We start from the raw sequence: 17,794 nt of genomic DNA, 5'->3' as shown, positions 1-17,794 counted from the left end.
CGATGTATCTCAACCCTTTATTGTAGAAGTTGATGCGTCGGATGTGGGTTTTGGGGCTGTGTTGTCTCAGGGTCCATCCCCTTGTAAATGGCATCCATGCGCCTTCTTTTCTAAAAAATTGTCTTTCGCTGAGATAAATTATGACGTGGGTAATAGGGAACTTTTGGCGATCAAGTTGGCGTTCGAAGAATGGCGACCTTGGTTGGAGGTGGCTGTCCATCGTATTACTGTTATTACTGACCATAAGAACCTGTTATATCTCCAGTCAGCTAAACGTCTCAACCCTAGGCAAGCCAGATAGCCCCTGTGTTTTACTTGGCTCAATTTTGTTGTCACTTTTCATCCAGGGGTCAAAAATGTCAATGCTGATGCTTTGTCCCGGAGCTTCCCTGGTGGCAGTGACCATGAGAACCCTGCCCCGATATTACAGAATGGGGTAGTCATTTCGGCATTATATCCTGAACTGGAGGGTGAGGTGTTGGAGACTCAGTTGGACGCCCCTGCCTACTGCCCTTTAGGAAGGTTATTTGTACCATTTAATCTGCGCCACAAAGTAATTAGGGAACATCATAACTCTGTGCTTGCTGGTCATCCAGGTGGTAAGGCAACCGCGGACCTCCTCAGTCGTCTTTGGTGGCCGGGGTTGCATCGGGATGTAATTGAACACGCAGCTGCTTGTAGTATTTGCGTGTGTTCTAAGGTTTTGCATACCCGTCCGTCTGGTACTCTTCTTCTGCTGCCTTTCCCTAGTAGGCCGTGGACACACGTGTCCATGGATTTTATTACTGACATACCGGTTTCTGCAGGCAAAACGGTGGTTTTGATGGTTGTAGATAGGTTCAGTAAAATGGTTCACTTCGTTGCATTACCTGCACTTGCAAATGCCAAGACACTTTCTGAGGTGTTCATAAATGAGATTGAGAAGCTTCACAGGGTTCCCTCCAATGTGGTGTCAGATCGGGAGACCCAGTTTGTTTCCAAGTTCTGGAAGGCATTCTGTTCTTGACTGGGGGTGCAGCTGTTCTTTTCCTCTACCTTCCACCCTCAGTCGAATGGACAGACCGAGCGCGTCAATCAGAATTTGGAGACCTACCTCAGGTTTTTCGTCTCCAAAAATCAGGAGGATTGGGCATCCTACTTACCGTTGGTAGAATTTGCCATTAATAATCATCGTCAAGAATCTACTGGCAGGTCACCGTTCTTTGATGCATACCGTTACAATCCACAGTTTGGTACCTTTATTTGGAGAGGAGCTTCGGGAGTTCCTGAGGAGGAATGTTTTGCCTTGTCGTTCTCCTTGGTGTGGCAGGGGGTTCTGATTAATTTAAACATCATGGAAGGCAGGTATAAACATATGGTTGACAGAAAATGCTTGCCAGGTCCGGACTTGAATGTGAATTCCCTATAAAATAACCACTGTCATTAACCCAACAGCGTTTCGTCTTGAGCTTCCTTAGGCCCTTGAGGTCCACAATGTTTCCTCCACCCCCAGTAATAGTTGATGGTAATCCGGAGTTTCAGAGGATTGTAGATTCTCGTCTCCAACGTCGTTCTCTACAATACTTGGTGCACTGGAAGGGTTTGGTCCAGAGGAGAGGATGTGGGTTTCAGCATCAGAGATGAACGCTCCCAGGTTGGTTCATTAATTTCACACCTCTTATCCTGAGAAACCTGGTCCTTAGTGTCTGGAGGCCACTCGTAGAGGGGAGGTACTGTCAGATGTGACAGTCGCCCTGCAGTTGGTTGCATAAGATCTCTTCGTTTGGCATTACAGACACCTTCGTAGCTGTTTCACTATAGGACCCAGCGGCTACCTCCTTCCTGCTAATTGACACCCTGGTCTGGGTGTTTAAATAGTTTCACTTTGTAGCAGGAAGGTGATACTCACATGTTTCCTTGTGAATGCTTGGAGCTCTCAGACTGCTATCTTCCTCTGTGGTGCTAGTAGGACGCTTGGAGTTATCTCTCTGAAGTCAGCTAAAGCTAAGCTACTTTCCCCCCGTGTTTGTCTCCGTTGTTGTCTTTAGTTGACTAGTGCTCATCCCCTCTTCCCTATCTAGGGCCAAGCACTAGGGAAATACAGGGTATAGGTTCATGTGCGGCGATTGGTGAAGAACCAATAAAGGGATGTTAGTGGAGACAGTGTGATATCAGACCAGCCTAGGAGGTCTCCACTGCCCCCCTTTCTCTAGAGTCTGGGCTCCCTTTCCCCTTCCCTTTGTGTTGCACATAGTCTTTCACACACCTTTTGTGACATTTTGAGGGGCCTTTATGACAGAAAATACCCAAAAGTGACACCATTCTAAAAACTGCACCCCTCAAGTAGCTCAAAACCACATTCAAGAAGTTTATTAACCCTTCAGGTGCTTCACAGGAATTTTTGGAATGTGGAAGAAAACAATGAACATTTCACTTTTTTTTCACAAAGATGTAACTTTAGACCCAAATTTTTTTATTTTTGCAAGGGTAACTGGAAAAAATGGACCTCAAAATTTGTTGTGCAATTTCTCCTGAGCATGCAGATACCCCATATGTGGGGGAAAGCCACTGTTTGGGCACACGGCAGGGTTCGAGAGGGAAGGAGTGCCATTTGACTTTTTGAATGTAAAATTAGCTTGAATAAGTAGAGGATGCCATGTCACGTTTGGAGAGCCCCTGACGTGCCTAAACAGTGGAAACCGCCCATAACTGACCATATTATGGAAACTAGACCCCTCAAGTAACTTCTCTAGATGTGTAGTGGGCACCCTGAACCCCCAGATGCTTCACAGAAGTTTATAACGTAGAGCCGTGAAAATAAAAAAATCAAACTTTTTCCACAAAAATGATCTCTTAGCCCCAAATTTAAAATAGACCACAAAAACTGTTGTGCAATTTCTCATGCGAACACTGATACCCAATATGTGGGAAAATACATTGTTTGGGCACACGGCAGGGTTCAGAAGTGAAGGAGCCCTGTGTGACTTTTTGAACGCAAAATTGGCTGGAACCGAGAGCGGTTTGGAGAGCCACTGATGTGCCTAAATAATGGAAGCCCCCAAAAAGTGAGCCCATTTTGGAAACTAGACCCCTCAAGGATTTTATCAAGGGGTATAGTTAACATTTAGAACCCAGAGGTAAGACACAGAACTTGATAACATTACGTCATCATATTGAATAAGTTGTCATTAGTCTTAAGCGCAAGTGCTCGCTACTTGAGTTTGCATCGGGTACTCGGGTATGCACCATGTATCGCGGGTGCTCGAGTCACCCCTAGCACAACCCTAACCCTAACACAACCTTAACCATAGAGTTTATTTTTTATGCCGTTCCTCATGCGGTATAAGTGATTAGACGAGTTTATTTTTCGGGTCGATGCGATTACAGTGATACCAGATTCATATCGGGTTTTTTTATTTGGCAGCTGTCACACAGTAAAAGACGATTTTTTTTGCAAAGACTAGCTTTTGCAATAATTTTTCCATATTTCAGCCAACACAGTCATGTAAGGGCTTGTTTTTTGCAGGACAAGTTGATGTTTTTATTGGTACCATTTTCGGGCAATGATATTTTTTGATCGCTTTCTATTCTGATTTTTGTGAGGCAGAATAAACAAAAACCAACATTTCAGAAATTGATTTTTTTTTTTGTTTTTTTTTTATGTCGTTCCGCGTGTGGTAAAATTGATAAGGCAGCTTTATTCTTCAGGTCAGTATATTTACAGCTTTACAACATTTATATTGTTTTTTTATGTTTTGGCGCTTTTACACAATTAGAACTATTTTTATAGAGAAAATAATTTTTTTGCATCGCTTTATTCTGAGAGCTAAAACTTTTTTATTTTTCAGCTGATGGAGCTGTTTTGTGGCTTGTTTTTTGCAGGATAAGATGACGTTTTCAGTGGTACCATTTTTATTTACATTTGTCTTTTTGATCGCATTTTTTTCCATTTTTTTGTATGGCAGTATGATGATAAGGCATAGTTTTTTGCTTCGTTTTTTATTTTTATTTTTTTACCGTGTTCACTAAAGAGGTTAACTAGTGGGACAGGTCTATAGGTCAGGCCGTTCCGGACGCGGCGATACCAAATATGTGTACGTTTATTATTTTTTTTTTCATAAGAATATTTATTTATGTGTACAGTATATTTTTATTTTTTTGGGGATTATTTTTTCTTTTTTTTTTTAATATTTTTCCAATTTTTTTTTCTTCACTTTCTGACACTTTCTTTCACTTTTATGCTTTGTTCCATATTGGACTTTCATTTTTTGCAGGCTGATCGCTTGTATAGCATGGGAATGCAGCAGCATCCTTGTGCTATGTAGGCTATCGGCTCTGCACTGGCACAAGTTAGATAGATCGTGAGCAGTGCTGCACGGTCTATCTAACTTCCTGATGCCTGGTGATCCGGATGTCGTCATGACGACATCGGGTCACCATTGGAACGTTCGGGACCCAGCGCAGGGTCTATGATCCAAGGTAACAGGGGCTCTCTTACCTTTGCCTGCTCCCGCAATGCTGCGATTGACTTCGATCCCAGCATTTTGAGGGTTTATGTGCCGGGAGCGGTGCAGGACCACTCCTGGCACATAGTACCGGGTGTCAGCTGTTAGAATCAGCTGACACCGAGCAGCGATCGCGCCCACACAACCTCTGTGCAGGCGCGATCACCGAGGAGTAATAATACATACCTGGTCAATAAGGCCCAGATCACAGGTATGTATTATTTAAAAACCAAACAATGTGATTTTCTGGTTTTTAGTTTTAGATTCTGTCTCTCACAGGTGAAGTGTACCTACGACAACAATTACAGACCTCTCCATTCTTTGTAGGTGGGAAAACTTGCAAAATCGGTAGCGTATCAAATACTTATTTTCCTTACTGTATATGTATTTTTTTTTTTAGCAAAATGAAGCCAGTTACTGATATACATATATATTCTTGCTGCTAATCTGTTTTTATTTTCGTATGGTATATATATGTTTTTTTTTATTTTACGATCATGTTTAATATTTGTCTTGCAGAGATACAGTAACTCATATTGTGGCTGAGAATAATTCTGGGGATGAAGTGATGGAGTGGCTGAAATCCGCCAAATTGACTAAAGCAAATGGTTATCAGATTCTGGATATCTCTTGGTTCACAGAATGCATGGGAGTTGGATACCCCATAAAAATTGAACGCAGACATCAGCTGCAGCAGGTAAAGCTCATTACGATAGTTGTCTTTAGTATCATTATTCTTATTTATATTATATAAACTTTAGACCATTAATTCGCACTTAAAAAACTGGCATTTGACAATAATAATTAATGTACATTTTTACACTCACTAAATCAAGCTCCCATTTCTAGACATTTGGCTAGTGGCTAGTGAAGCACACATTTGTTAGATATTAAATTAATTTAAAATGATGTGTTAAAAAAAAAACTATTCGGGCACACCAACAGTAGTAAATATGGGCCTCTGTGCCCTAAAGTCAAAGGGTAAACAGCAGTGCCAGGACGTCAATATAAACTCATGGAGTCCCCCTTTAAGCTTAAGCTCTGGTCATGCTATAAACCACACATGTCAAACTCTGGCCCGTGGGCCAAATCTGGTGATTAAATCTGGTGATTATATTTGGCCCGTGACGCCAGAACCACAACCCCGATGTGAGGTCATTATTCTATATGGGGGACTTTGTGGACTTATTATACTGTATACTATTTGGCCCGCGACTTTGTCCAACTTTTACATTTTGGCCCTCTGTGTCTTTGAATTTGACATCCCTGATATAAACCATGGCCCACTACACCCAGCACTGGCTGTTCACTTTGTTAATTTAATGGGTTTCTTCCTCAGCTCAAGACGTTAACCATTTTGCTACCAGCTTCATTACAAACTCACAACAGAGATTACTGTTATTTTATCCAGTTTTCTACATTAAAATTAAAGTTCAAATACGAAGTGAAAGAATTAGGACTCGTCCATCAGTCCACACATCCATGAGCCCGTCTAGTTTGGAAGCACAAACCCTCCATGTACTATTGCACAGAGTTTCTTATACTGTCCAATCAATGCTGACAGTGTCAAACCATGTAGTCATACACCTAATTGCAAATAAAGTTTATTAAAACATTTACAGGAGGAATAATAGAAGATCTCCTTGTTAGCCTTCATCACGTTCTGCAGATGCTAAAACAGTGAGTCTCGACAAGAGATTAATCCATTTGATCATTGCAGTCTTGTTTTTCTGGTGTAAGACTGAAGCCATGCCCGTGGGTGAACCCAGAGGTGGAGCTTAGTGATATTTTTCCTACTGCACAGGGGGGAGGCTTCTGCTGCAGTCAGTTGTCATACTGCCACACACAGGACGGAGAGGAGGAGAAGAGGAATATGGCTGATCACAAAAAAGATTTTTGCATATATTTCTCAATTTTACTTGTAATATATAGCAAAATGATGAGGAAAAGGAGATTAATCGAGAAATTGCTGAGTTATTGCTTTTTCTGTGTTTAAATAAAAATGTCTAGAAAGTTTGAAGATCCTTGTGAACCCTTTCCATTTTATAAGCTGAATGAATAACTAAGATCTCGGACATTTAAACCCTTAGAATCCGCAGTCAATGCTGACTACAGCATCTAAGTAGTTAATAAAGAGAGGGGCTTCCTCTATTACCCATTATCCTCCTCTCGCTTTGCGATTGTGGCATACTGATATGGCAGAGCAAGGAGACATTGTTTGCCCTATATTACACCTATTAAGCTCTGTGGAGGCATTATGCTGACAGGCATAATAAACTGCAATACAATAGTGTGTAATATATACGGTGCATTCCAGCTTATAGAATTTTAAGTTCCCACGTGAGACTAAGTTTAAAAGTAAAAACAAAGTTTAAAACTCAAGAAAGTCACGTCAGTAAAGATAATATGTTATTTATACCACATAGTAAATTGTGCAAAAATAAAACAAACAAAAAAAAAGTGACATGTACTGTATGTTTTCATTTACTCCATCAGAGTTAATAAATGTGGTCAATGATGGTGATGAGAAAATATAACAAACCCTTCAAAAACAAGTCATCATATAGTTATATAAAAGAAACATGACAGAAGTTATATAAACTTCTAAAACATGACAGTATACAGTACAGACCAAAAGTTTGGACACACCTTCTCAAAGATTTTTCTGTATTTTCATGACTATGAAAATTGTACATTTACACTGAAGGCATCAAAACTATGAATTAACACATGTGGAATTATATACTTAACAAAAAAGTGTGAAACAACTGAAAATATTTCTTATATTCTAGGTTCTTCAAAGTGGCCACCTTTTGCTTTGATGACTGCATTGCACACTCTTGGCATTCTCTTGATGAGCTTCAAGAGGTAGTCACCGGAAATGGTTTTCACTTCACAGGTGTGCCCTGTCAGGTTTAGTAAGTGGCATTTCTTGCCTTATAAATGGGGTTGGGACCATCAGTTGTGTTGTGCAGAAGTCTGGTGGATACACAGCTGATAGTCCTACTGAATAGACTGTTAGAATTTGTATTATGGCTAGAAAAAAGCAGCTAAGTAAAGAAAAACGAGTGGCCATCATTACTTTAAGAAATGAAGGTCAGTCAGTGCGAAAAATTGGGCAAACTTTGAAAGTGTCCCCAAGTGCAGTTGCAAAAACCATCAAGCGCTTCAAAGAAACTGGCTCACATGAGGACTGCCCCAGGAAAGGAAGACCAAGAGTCACCTCTGCTTCTGAGGATAAGTTTATCCGATTCACCAGCCTCAGAAATCACAGGTTAACAGCAGCTCAGATTAGAGACCAGGTTAATGCCACCCAGAGTTCTAGCAGCAGACACATCTCTTCAACAACTGTTAAGAGGAGACTTTGTGCAGCAGGCCTTCATGGTAAAATAGCTGCTAGGAAACCACTGCTAAGGACAGGCAACAAGCAGAAGAGACTTGTTTGGGCTAAAGAACACAAGGAATGGACATTAGACCAGTGGAAATCTGTGCTTTGGTCTGATGAGTCCAAATTTGAGATCTTTGGTTCCAACCACCGTGTCTTTGTGTGACGCAGAAAAGGTGAACGGATGGACTCTACATGCCTGGTTCCCACCGTGAAGCATGGAGGAGGAGGTGTGATGGTGTGGGGGTGCTTTGCTGGTGACACTGTTGGAGATTTATTCAAAATTGAAGGCATACTGAACCAGCATGGCTACCGCAGCATCTTGCAGCGGCATGCTATTCCATCCGGTTTGCGTTTAGTTGGACCATCATTTATTTTTCAACTGGACAATGACCCCAAACACACCTCCAGGCTGTGTAAGGGCTATTTGACCAAGAAGGAGAGTGATGGGGTGCTACGCCAGATTACCTGGCCTCCACAGTCACCAGAACTGAACCCAATCGAGATGGTTTGGGGTGAGCTGGACCGCAGAGTGAATGCAAAAGGGCCAACAAGTGCTAAGCATCTCTGGGAACTCCTTCAAGATTGTTGGAAGACCATTTCCGGTGACTACTTCTTAAAGCTCATCAAGAGAATGCCAAGAGTGTGCAAAGCAGTCATCAAAGCAAAAGGTGGCTACTTTGAAGAACCTAGAATATAAGACATATTTTCAGTTGTTTCACACTTTTTTTGTTAAGTATATAATTCCACATGAGTTAATTCATAGTTTTGATGCCTTCAGTGTGAATGTACAATTTTCATAGTCATGAAAATACAGAAAAATCTTTAAATGAGAAGGTGTGTCCAAACTTTTGGTCTGTACTGTATGTCCATATCTTCGTTGGCTTGTAATCCTTTGGCAAATTCTTATGCAAATAAGCTCACAAGTGCAGGGACTTGGGCTCCACTTTCAGCTCCCCGGCCTCTCTTCTTCTTCCTCCAGCGCCAGCTTCCTGCCAGTGATTGACAGGTTACTCTTCTCTGTGACCTGCATCCCCACCTGACATCTTGTGCAGGTGGCATTATACAGTGGTGGCCAAAAGTATTGGCACCCCTGCAATTCTGTCAGATAATACTCAGTTTCTTCCTGAAAATGATTGCAATCACAAATTCTTTGGTCTTATTATCTTCATTTAATTTGCTTGCAAGGAAAAAACACAAAAGAGAATGAAGCAAAAATCAAATCATTGATCATTTCTCACAAAACTCCAAAAATGGGCCAGACAAAAGTTGGCACCCTCAGCCTAATACTTGGTTGCACAATCTTTAGCCAAAATAACTGCGAACAACCACTTCCGGTAACCATCAATGAGTTTCTTACAGTGCTCTGCTGGAATTGTAGACCATTCTTCTTTGACAAACTGCTCCAGGTCCCTGATATTTGAAGGGTGCCTTCTCCAAACTGCCATTTTGAGATCTCTCCACAGGTGTTCTATGGAATTCAGGTCTGGACTCATTGCTGGCCACCTTAGAAGTCTCCAGTGCTTTCTCTCAAACCATTTTATAGTGCTTTTGGAAGTATGTTTTGGGTCATTGTCCTGCTGGAAGACCCATGACCTCTGAGGAAGACCCAGCTTTCTCACACTGGGCCCTACATTATGCTGCAAAATTTGTTGGTAGTCTTCAGACTTCATAATGCCATGCACACGGTCAAGCAGTCCAGTGCCAGAGGCAGCAAAGCAACCCCAAAACATCAGGGAACCTCCGCCATGTTTGACTGTAGGGACCGTGTTCTTTTCTTTGAATGCCTCTTTTTTTTTCCTGTACACTCTATGTTGATGCTTTTTCCCAAAAAGCTCTACTTTTGTCTCATCTGACCAGAGAACATTCTTCCAAAACGTTTTAGGCTTTCTCAGGTAAGTTTTGGCAAACTCCAGCCTAGCTTTTTTATGTCTCGGGGTAAGAAGTGGGGTCTTCCTGGGTATCCTACCATACAGTCCCTTTTCATTCAGACGCTGACGGATAGTACGGGTGGACACTGTTGTACCCTCGGACTGCAGGGCAGCTTGAACTTGTTTGGATGTTAGTCGAGGTTCTTTATCCACCATCCGCACAATCTTGCGTTGAAATCTCTCGGCAATTTTTCTTTTCCGTCCACATCTAGGGAGGTTAGCCACAGTGCCATGGGCTTTAAACTTCTTGATGACACTGCGCACGGAAGACACAGGAACATTCAGGTCTTTGGAGATGGACTTGTAGCCTTGAGATTGCTCATGCTTCCTCACAATTTGGTTTCTCAAGTCCTCAGACAGTTCTTTGGTCTTCTTTCTTTTCTCCATGCTCAATGTGGTACACACAAGGACACATGACAGAGGTTGAGTCAACTTTAATCCATGTTAACTGGCTGCAAGTGTGATTTAGTTATTGCCAACACCTGTTAGGTGCCACAGGTAAGTTACAGGTGCTGTTAATTACACGAATTAGAGAAGCATCACATGATTTTTCAAACAGTGCCAATACTTTTGTCCACCCCCTTTTTTAGGTTTGGTGTGGAATTATATCCAATTTGGCTTTAGGACAATTCTTTTTGTGTTTTTTCATTGAAGACAAATTAAATGAAGATAATAATACCAAAGAATTTGTGATTGCAATCATTTTCAGGAAGAAACTGAGTATTATCTGACAGAATTGCAGCAGTGCCAATACTTTTGGCCACCACTGTATATGCAGTAATGTCTTGATGACTTATTGAGAGCTGAACTATCCATCTGTGCATTCGTTGCCCCCGGTGCCTTCACGAGATCTCAGGTGGGGGAGCAGGCCACAGAGACTGACCTCTCACCCAGGCACTGTCATTTTCAATGCATTACGAGACAATGGAGACACACACTTATAATATAAAGGTATCAAAGTAATCATCATTACCGGTACTTTATTGTGATGACATTTACTTTCGGGTCTAAAAACCTGCTGACAGGTTCCCTTTAAGGCCCAAACTAATTCTCACTGTTTTTCAAGACACATGGGTGATAAATGTGAGTGTTTCATTAACATAATATTGCACATTTAGTGGTGGAGAATTTATCATGATGGGAATTTTGCAGTCAGTTTTGCTTGTGACTGCTTTGTTGTAATTTTTGTGCAATGAGTTTTGCTTGTGACTGAGTTGTTGTAATTTTTGTTAAACTTATCAAAGTGTCGCATGATGCTTGATAAATTTGGTGCTACTATTTCTATAAAGAGAGAGAGCCTGCCTCTTTTGACAAGCTCAAAATGACGGTCTTGGTACAAAATGTTTGAAAAATGTGGCCCAACTTTTATAATTGGGTCTAAAAACTAAAAATAGCACAAAATATGCCAACATTCCTGTGCAAAACATATAATAATTATTTACAAAAAGCTGCAACGAATCCCTGGTATATATAAGGTGTCCTAGAGGGCATTATTACCTATAAATACATCCAACGAAAAAAAAAAATGCCAGGACCAAAATACATCCACATTATTTAAAAAGATGTAAATTTTATTGAATAAAAGACACAAACAAATATTATAGGAATCCAACAACAGGTATAATGATGCACAGAAAGGTGAGTGAGCAACAGAGATAGCCCAATACTGTATATACTCTAATTAATTCTATAGGTATAAAGTGACATATTGCTCAATAAATCTCTGATCATATAAATAATACATCAAATACATATATATAAAGGAAATATATATGTGTACACTCAAAGTGAGTATATAATCACCATAATCATAAATCAATGTATTTGTGAATCAAACCTACATACATACATAATTGGGTACTATCCCTCAACTTTAAGCATATAAGCAATCCATGAATATAGAGTAACATAGTCACTGCTCACTCACCAACAACCCAATGCGCATTTCGCAATAGCTTCATGAGGGGTGATTAGTGAGGGAACAAGCCTTCCTTAATAAAGGGCATCGAGCCAATCAAATACGTATATTTGGGGCGGGTACAGGTGCTGCATAGTAAAAAACCACTAACGTGTCACAGGGTCATCTGACCACCGCATCATCAGGTCCTTTCATATAATAGTGGAAGGTTCTAACCATCGTGCCATAGGGCCATGTGACCAATACATCATCAGATCACCTGACCACCGCATCATCAGTTCCTTTCAGATACTGGTGGAGGGTTCTAACCATCGTGCCATAGGGTCATGTGACCAATACATCATCAGATCACCCGACCACCGCATCATCAGGTCCTTTCAGATACTGGTGGAGGGTTCTAACCATCGTGCCATAGGGTCATGTGACCAACGCATCATCAGATCACCTGACCACCGCATCATCAGGTCCTTTCAGATACTGGTGGAGGGTTCTAACCATCGTGCCATAGGGCCATGTGACCAATGCATCATCAGATCACCTGACTACCACATCATCAGGTCCTTTCAGATACTGGTGGAGGGTTCTAACCATTGTGCCATAGGGTCATGTGCCCAACGCATCATCAGATCACCTGACCACCGCATCATAAGGTCCTTTCAGATACTGGTGGAGGGTTCTAACCATCGTGCCATAGGGTCATGTGACCAACGCATCATCAGATCACCTGACCACCGCATCATCAGGTCCTTTCAGATACTAGTGGAGGGTTCTAACCATCGTGCCATAGGGCCATGTGACCAATGCATCATCAGATCACCTGACTACCACATCATCAGGTCCTTTCAGATACTGGTGGAGGGTTCTAACCATTGTGCCATAGGGTCATGTGCCCAACGCATCATCAGATCACCTGACCACCGCATCATAAGGTCCTTTCAGATACTGGTGGAGGGTTCTAACCATCGTGCCATAGGGCCATGTGACCAATGCATCATCAGATCACCTGACCACCGCATCATCAGGTCCTTTCAGATACTGGTGGAGGGTTCTAACCATCGTGCCATAGGGCCATGTGACCAATGCATCATCAGATCACCTGACCACCGCATCATAAGGTCCTTTCAGATACTGGTGGAGGGTTCTAACCATCGTGCCATAGGGTCATGTGACCAACGCATCATCAGATCACCTGACCACCGCATCATAAGGTCCTGTACATAAATCAAATCAGTATACTAAATTACAATATACATACACACAATTAAGTGATCGTGTACATAATTAAAAACATCTACCTGATATTGTTGTATACAACAAAACATTGGGAAAGGAGGTCAATTGATCACCGTCCCAATTGTTAGTGCATGCTAAAAATATATATACATCAAAGACCACAAAATATTCATCATGTGCAAGTATCAAACAATTAATATTATAAATAATAAGAAAAAGGAAATACGAAGTGTATATAGCTAACATAAATGAGTTCAAGTCTCCAGGTCCAGATGAATTACACCCCAGAGTACTGAAGGAGATCGTAGAAGAAATTTTAGAACCACTCTCCATAATCTTTGAAAATTCTTGGAGAACAGGAGAAGTCCCAGAAGACTGGAGAAGAGCAAATGTTGTTCCTATCTTCAAAAAGGGGAAGAAGGTGGACCCAGGGAACTATAGGCCGGTGAGTCTGACTTCTATACCAGGAAAGATCTTTGAACAAATTATTAAACATCATGTATGTAAGTACCTGGATAAGAATGAAGTGATTAACCAGAGTCAGCATGGGTTTGTAACTAACAAGTCATGTCAGACTAACTTAATTTCCTTCTATGACAGAATCACTGACTGAGTGGATCAGGGAAATGCTGTAGATATAGTATATCTTGACTTCAGCAAAGCATTTGACAAAGTATCTCACACCATCCTTATTGAAAAAATGACCAAGTATGCAATGGACCAGGCAACTGTTAGGTGGATTCATAACTGGCTTAGTGATCGGACTCAAAGGGTGGTTGTAAATGGCTTCACATCCAGCTGGATGAATGTCTCAAGTGGGATACCACAGGGCTCTGTCCTGGGACCTGTATTGTTCAACATCTTCATCAATGATTTAGATGAAGGAATTGAGGGTAAACTGATTAAATTTGCTGATGACACAAAGCTAGGAGGGATAGCTAATACTAGAGAAGAGAGAGAGAGGATTCAAAAAGACCTAAATAAACTGGAGCAGTGGGCAGCAACCAACAGAATGGTTTTTAACAGGGAAAAATGCAAAGTACTACATCTGGGCAATAAAAATGAAAAAAGCATATACAGAATGGGAGGAATAGAGCTAAGCAACAGTACATGTGAAAAAGACTTAGGTATACTAATAGATCATAGACTAAACATGAGTCAACAGTGTGATGCAGCAGCAAAAAAGGCAAATACAATTCTGGGATGTATTAACAGAAGCATACAGTCTAGATCACGTGAAGTCATTATCGGTCTTTACTCCTCTTTGGTCAGACCTCATCTGGAATACTGTGTACAGTTTTGGGCACCACATTTTAAAAAAGACATAGACAAACTGGAACAAGTTCAGAGAAGAGCGACCAGAATGGTGACTGGTCTGCAAACCATGTCCTATGAGGAACGGTTGCAGGATTTGGGAATGTTTAGCTTGCAAAAAAGAAGACTGAGAGGAGACTTAATAGCTGTCTACAAATATGTCAAGGGCTGTCACATTGTAGAAGGATCATCTTTATTCTCATTTGCACAGGGAAAGACTAGAAGCAACGGGATGAAACTAAATGGAAGGAGACACAGATTAGATATTAGAAAAAACTTTTTGACAGTTAGGGTGATTAATGAGTGGAACAGGCTGCCACGAGAGGTGGTGAGTTCCCCTTCAATGGACGTTTTCAAACAGAGGCTGGACAGACATCTGTCTGAGATGATTTAGTGAATCCTGCTTTGAGCAGGGGGTTGGACCAGATGACCCAGGAGGTCCCTTCCAACTCTACCATTCTATGATTCTATGATTCTTAAACATGATTAAATAAAATATGTAAACGTGTAAACAATAGTGTTGAGCGAGCATGCTCGACACTGCTTGTTACTCGCCTGAGCATCACGCTACTCGGGATGTTCGGCAAGCACCGAGCATTTCCGGGTTACTCGGGCAGGAGCTCGGGTCTCCGTCCTGCACGTTTGGCGCTCTTTACAGAGCCAATGAACATGCAGGGATTGCCAGCCAGTCACTGTAATGCTGCAGCCATGTTGTTTGTGGGCATTACAGTGATTGGCTGGCCGCACAGCGTCACCTCGAGAATTTAAAACCGGGTGCCGCCATCTTGGACACAGTCGCTCTGGATCAGACGGTGTAGGGAGAGTGCTGCTGAGTTAGGGAGAGATTTATAGTGCGAAATAGGTAGTGTAGGGTCTCTAAAGCCTGCCAAATCAAACAAACAGTCCTTCTCAGGACTAATATCCATCCCAAATGTCAGGCAGGCAGGCTGTATAGGAGATGCAGTGGTTATACCAGCAAACGCTGCATTACAGTCCTGTGTGCTCCTGTTGTTCAAATCGCTAGACTTATCCCCCGGTCTCAGGGCCAGGAAAAATTTTTTTTTTTTCATCTAAATCCTGTATTTTTTTTTCCTCAGTCAGACTGTCCAAATACGCGTCTTATTAACATTTTGATATTCCCCCCCCCAAAGAAAAAATTGAGTGTGTCTGTGACTGTTCAGACACCAATATATCTGTTTAAAAGAGTCTGGTGTAGGCCAGAAAAATAGAACTGTGGTTTTGCAGTTCCACGAGTGAAATCTCTGTATTATCCTGCTTTTTGGCATTTTTTGCCGTAAAAAAAACTGTAATAGGGTCTCCCTGACTGGTCAGACACCAATATATCTGTTTAAAAGAGTCTGGTGTAGGCCAGAAAAATATAACTGTGGTTTTGCAGTTCCACGGGTCAAATCTCTGTATTATCCTGTTTTTGGCATTTTTTGCCATAAAAAAAAACTGTAATAGTGTCTCCCTGACTGGTCAGACACCAATATATCTGTTTAAAAGAGTCTGGTGTACGCCACATAACTGTAACTGTGGTTTTGCAGTTCCACGGGTCAAATCTCTGTATTATTCTGTTTTTGGCATTTTTTGCCGTAAAAAAACCTGTAATAGTGTCTCCCTGACTGGTCAGACACCAATATATCTGTTTAAAAGAGTCTGGTGTACGCCACATAACTATAACTGTGGTTTTGCAGTTCCACGGGTCGAATCTCTGTATTATCCTGCTTTTGGCATTTTTTGCCGTAAAAAAAACTGTAATAGTGTCTCCCTGAGTGTTCAGACACCAATATATCTGTTTAAAAGAGTCTGGTGTAGGCCAGAAAAATATAACTGTGGTTTTGCAGTTCCACAGGTCAAATCTCTGTATTATCCTGTTTTTGGCATTTTTTGGCATAAAAAAAAACTGTAATAGTGTCTCCCTGACTGGTCTGACACCAATATATCTGTTTAAAAGAGTCTGGTGTACGCCACATAACTGTAACTGTGGTTTTGCAGTTCCACAGGTCAAATCTCTGTATTATCCTGTTTTTGGCATTTTTTGCCATAAAAAAAACTGTAATAGTGTCTCCCTGACTGGTCAGACACCAATATATCTGTTTAAAAGAGTCTGGTGTACGCCACATAACTATAACTGTGGTTTTGCAGTTCCACGGGTCAGATCTCTGTATTATCCTGCTTTTGGCATTTTTTGCCGTAAAAAAAACTGTAATAGTGTCTCCCTGACTGCTCAGACACCAATATATCTGTTTAAAAGAGTCTGGTGTAGGCCAGAAAAATATAACTGTGGTTTTGCAGTTCCACGGGTCAAATCTCTGTATTATCCTATTTTTGGCATTTTTTTCCGTAAAAAAAAACTGTAATAGTGTCTCCCTGACTGGTCAGACACCAATATATCTGTTTAAAAGAGTCTGTGTAGGCCAGAAAAATATAACTGTGGTTTTGCAGTTCCACCGGTCAAATCTCTGTATTATCCTGTTTTTGGCAATTTTTGCCGTAAAAAAAAACCTGTAATAGTGTCTCCCTGACTGGTCAGACACAAATATATCTGTTTAAAAGAGTCTGGTGTATGCCACATAACTATAACTGTGGTTTTGCAGTTCCACGGTTCAAATCTCTGTATTATCCACTTTTGGGCCTTTTTTACATAAAAAAAACGGTTTGAGTGTGTCACTGACTGTTCAGCCCCAAATATATCTATTTAAAAAAGTCTGGTATACGCCAGTAAATTAGAACTGTGGTTTTGCAGTTCCACGGTTCAAATCTCTGTATTATCCAGCTTTTGGTATTTTTTCCGTAAAGAAAAACAGTAATAGTGTCTCCCTGATTGTTCAGACACAAATATATCTGTTTGAAAGATTCTGGTGTACGCCACATAACTATAACTGTGGTTTTGCAGTTCGAAGGTTCAAATCTCTGTATTATCCACTTTTGGGCCTTTTTTATATAAAAAAAACAGTTTGAGTGTGTCTGACTATTCAGCCCCAATTATATCTATTTAAAAAAAGTCTGGTATACGCCAGTAAATTAGAACTGTGGTTTTGCAGTTCCACTGTTCAAATCTCTGTATTATCCAGCTTTTGGCCTGTTTTACGTAAAAAAAAAAAACAGTAATAGTGTCTCCCTGTCTGTTCAGTCACAAATATATCTGTTTAAAAGATTCTGGTGTAGGCCAGAGAAATAGAATTGTGGTTTTCCTCTTCCACGGTTCTAATCTCCTTTTTATTACCCTTTTTCCATTGATAGTGCGAGTGTAAGCTATTTTACTTCATTTACAATGGGCAAGGCGCGTGGCAAGGGACGTGGAACTGGACGTTCTGGTGATGGTGCGTGTAGAGGACGGGGCCGTGGCCAAGGTGAAAATGTGCCACAACCAACAGCCACATCTTCTCGCTCCCACTTCTTGACCGAATTACTAGGGAAGCACACTGCAACACCAGTATTGCAAACTGATCAGTGTGAACAGGTTATTAATTGGATAGCAGATAATACTTCCAGTTACCCGGGCACCACCACCTCCGGTCTATCT

The 17,794-nt window shown here is 41.2% G+C and overlaps 1 protein-coding gene across 1 annotated transcript in view; it reads left to right on the top strand.

The window, feature by feature from the left end:
• The window catches only part of LOC141271601 (DNA nucleotidylexotransferase-like), a 279,576-nt gene that overhangs the window by 47,839 nt on the left and 213,943 nt on the right, over window positions 1–17,794 (top strand). Inside the window, exon 2 of the mRNA XM_073681645.1 lies at window positions 5,004–5,181. Within this exon, the coding sequence (XP_073537746.1) occupies window positions 5,004–5,181 (178 nt within the window). The remainder of the gene's footprint in view (window positions 1–5,003; window positions 5,182–17,794) is intronic.

This window comes from Phyllobates terribilis, unplaced genomic scaffold, assembly GCF_046119375.1.
Source record: "Phyllobates terribilis strain yellow unplaced genomic scaffold, ASM4611937v1 Scaffold_5__5_contigs__length_657084704, whole genome shotgun sequence".
Lineage (NCBI taxonomy): Eukaryota > Metazoa > Chordata > Amphibia > Anura > Dendrobatidae > Phyllobates > Phyllobates terribilis.
Note: the sequence above shows the minus strand (reverse complement) of the source record. Positions and strands in the feature narration are given on the sequence as shown.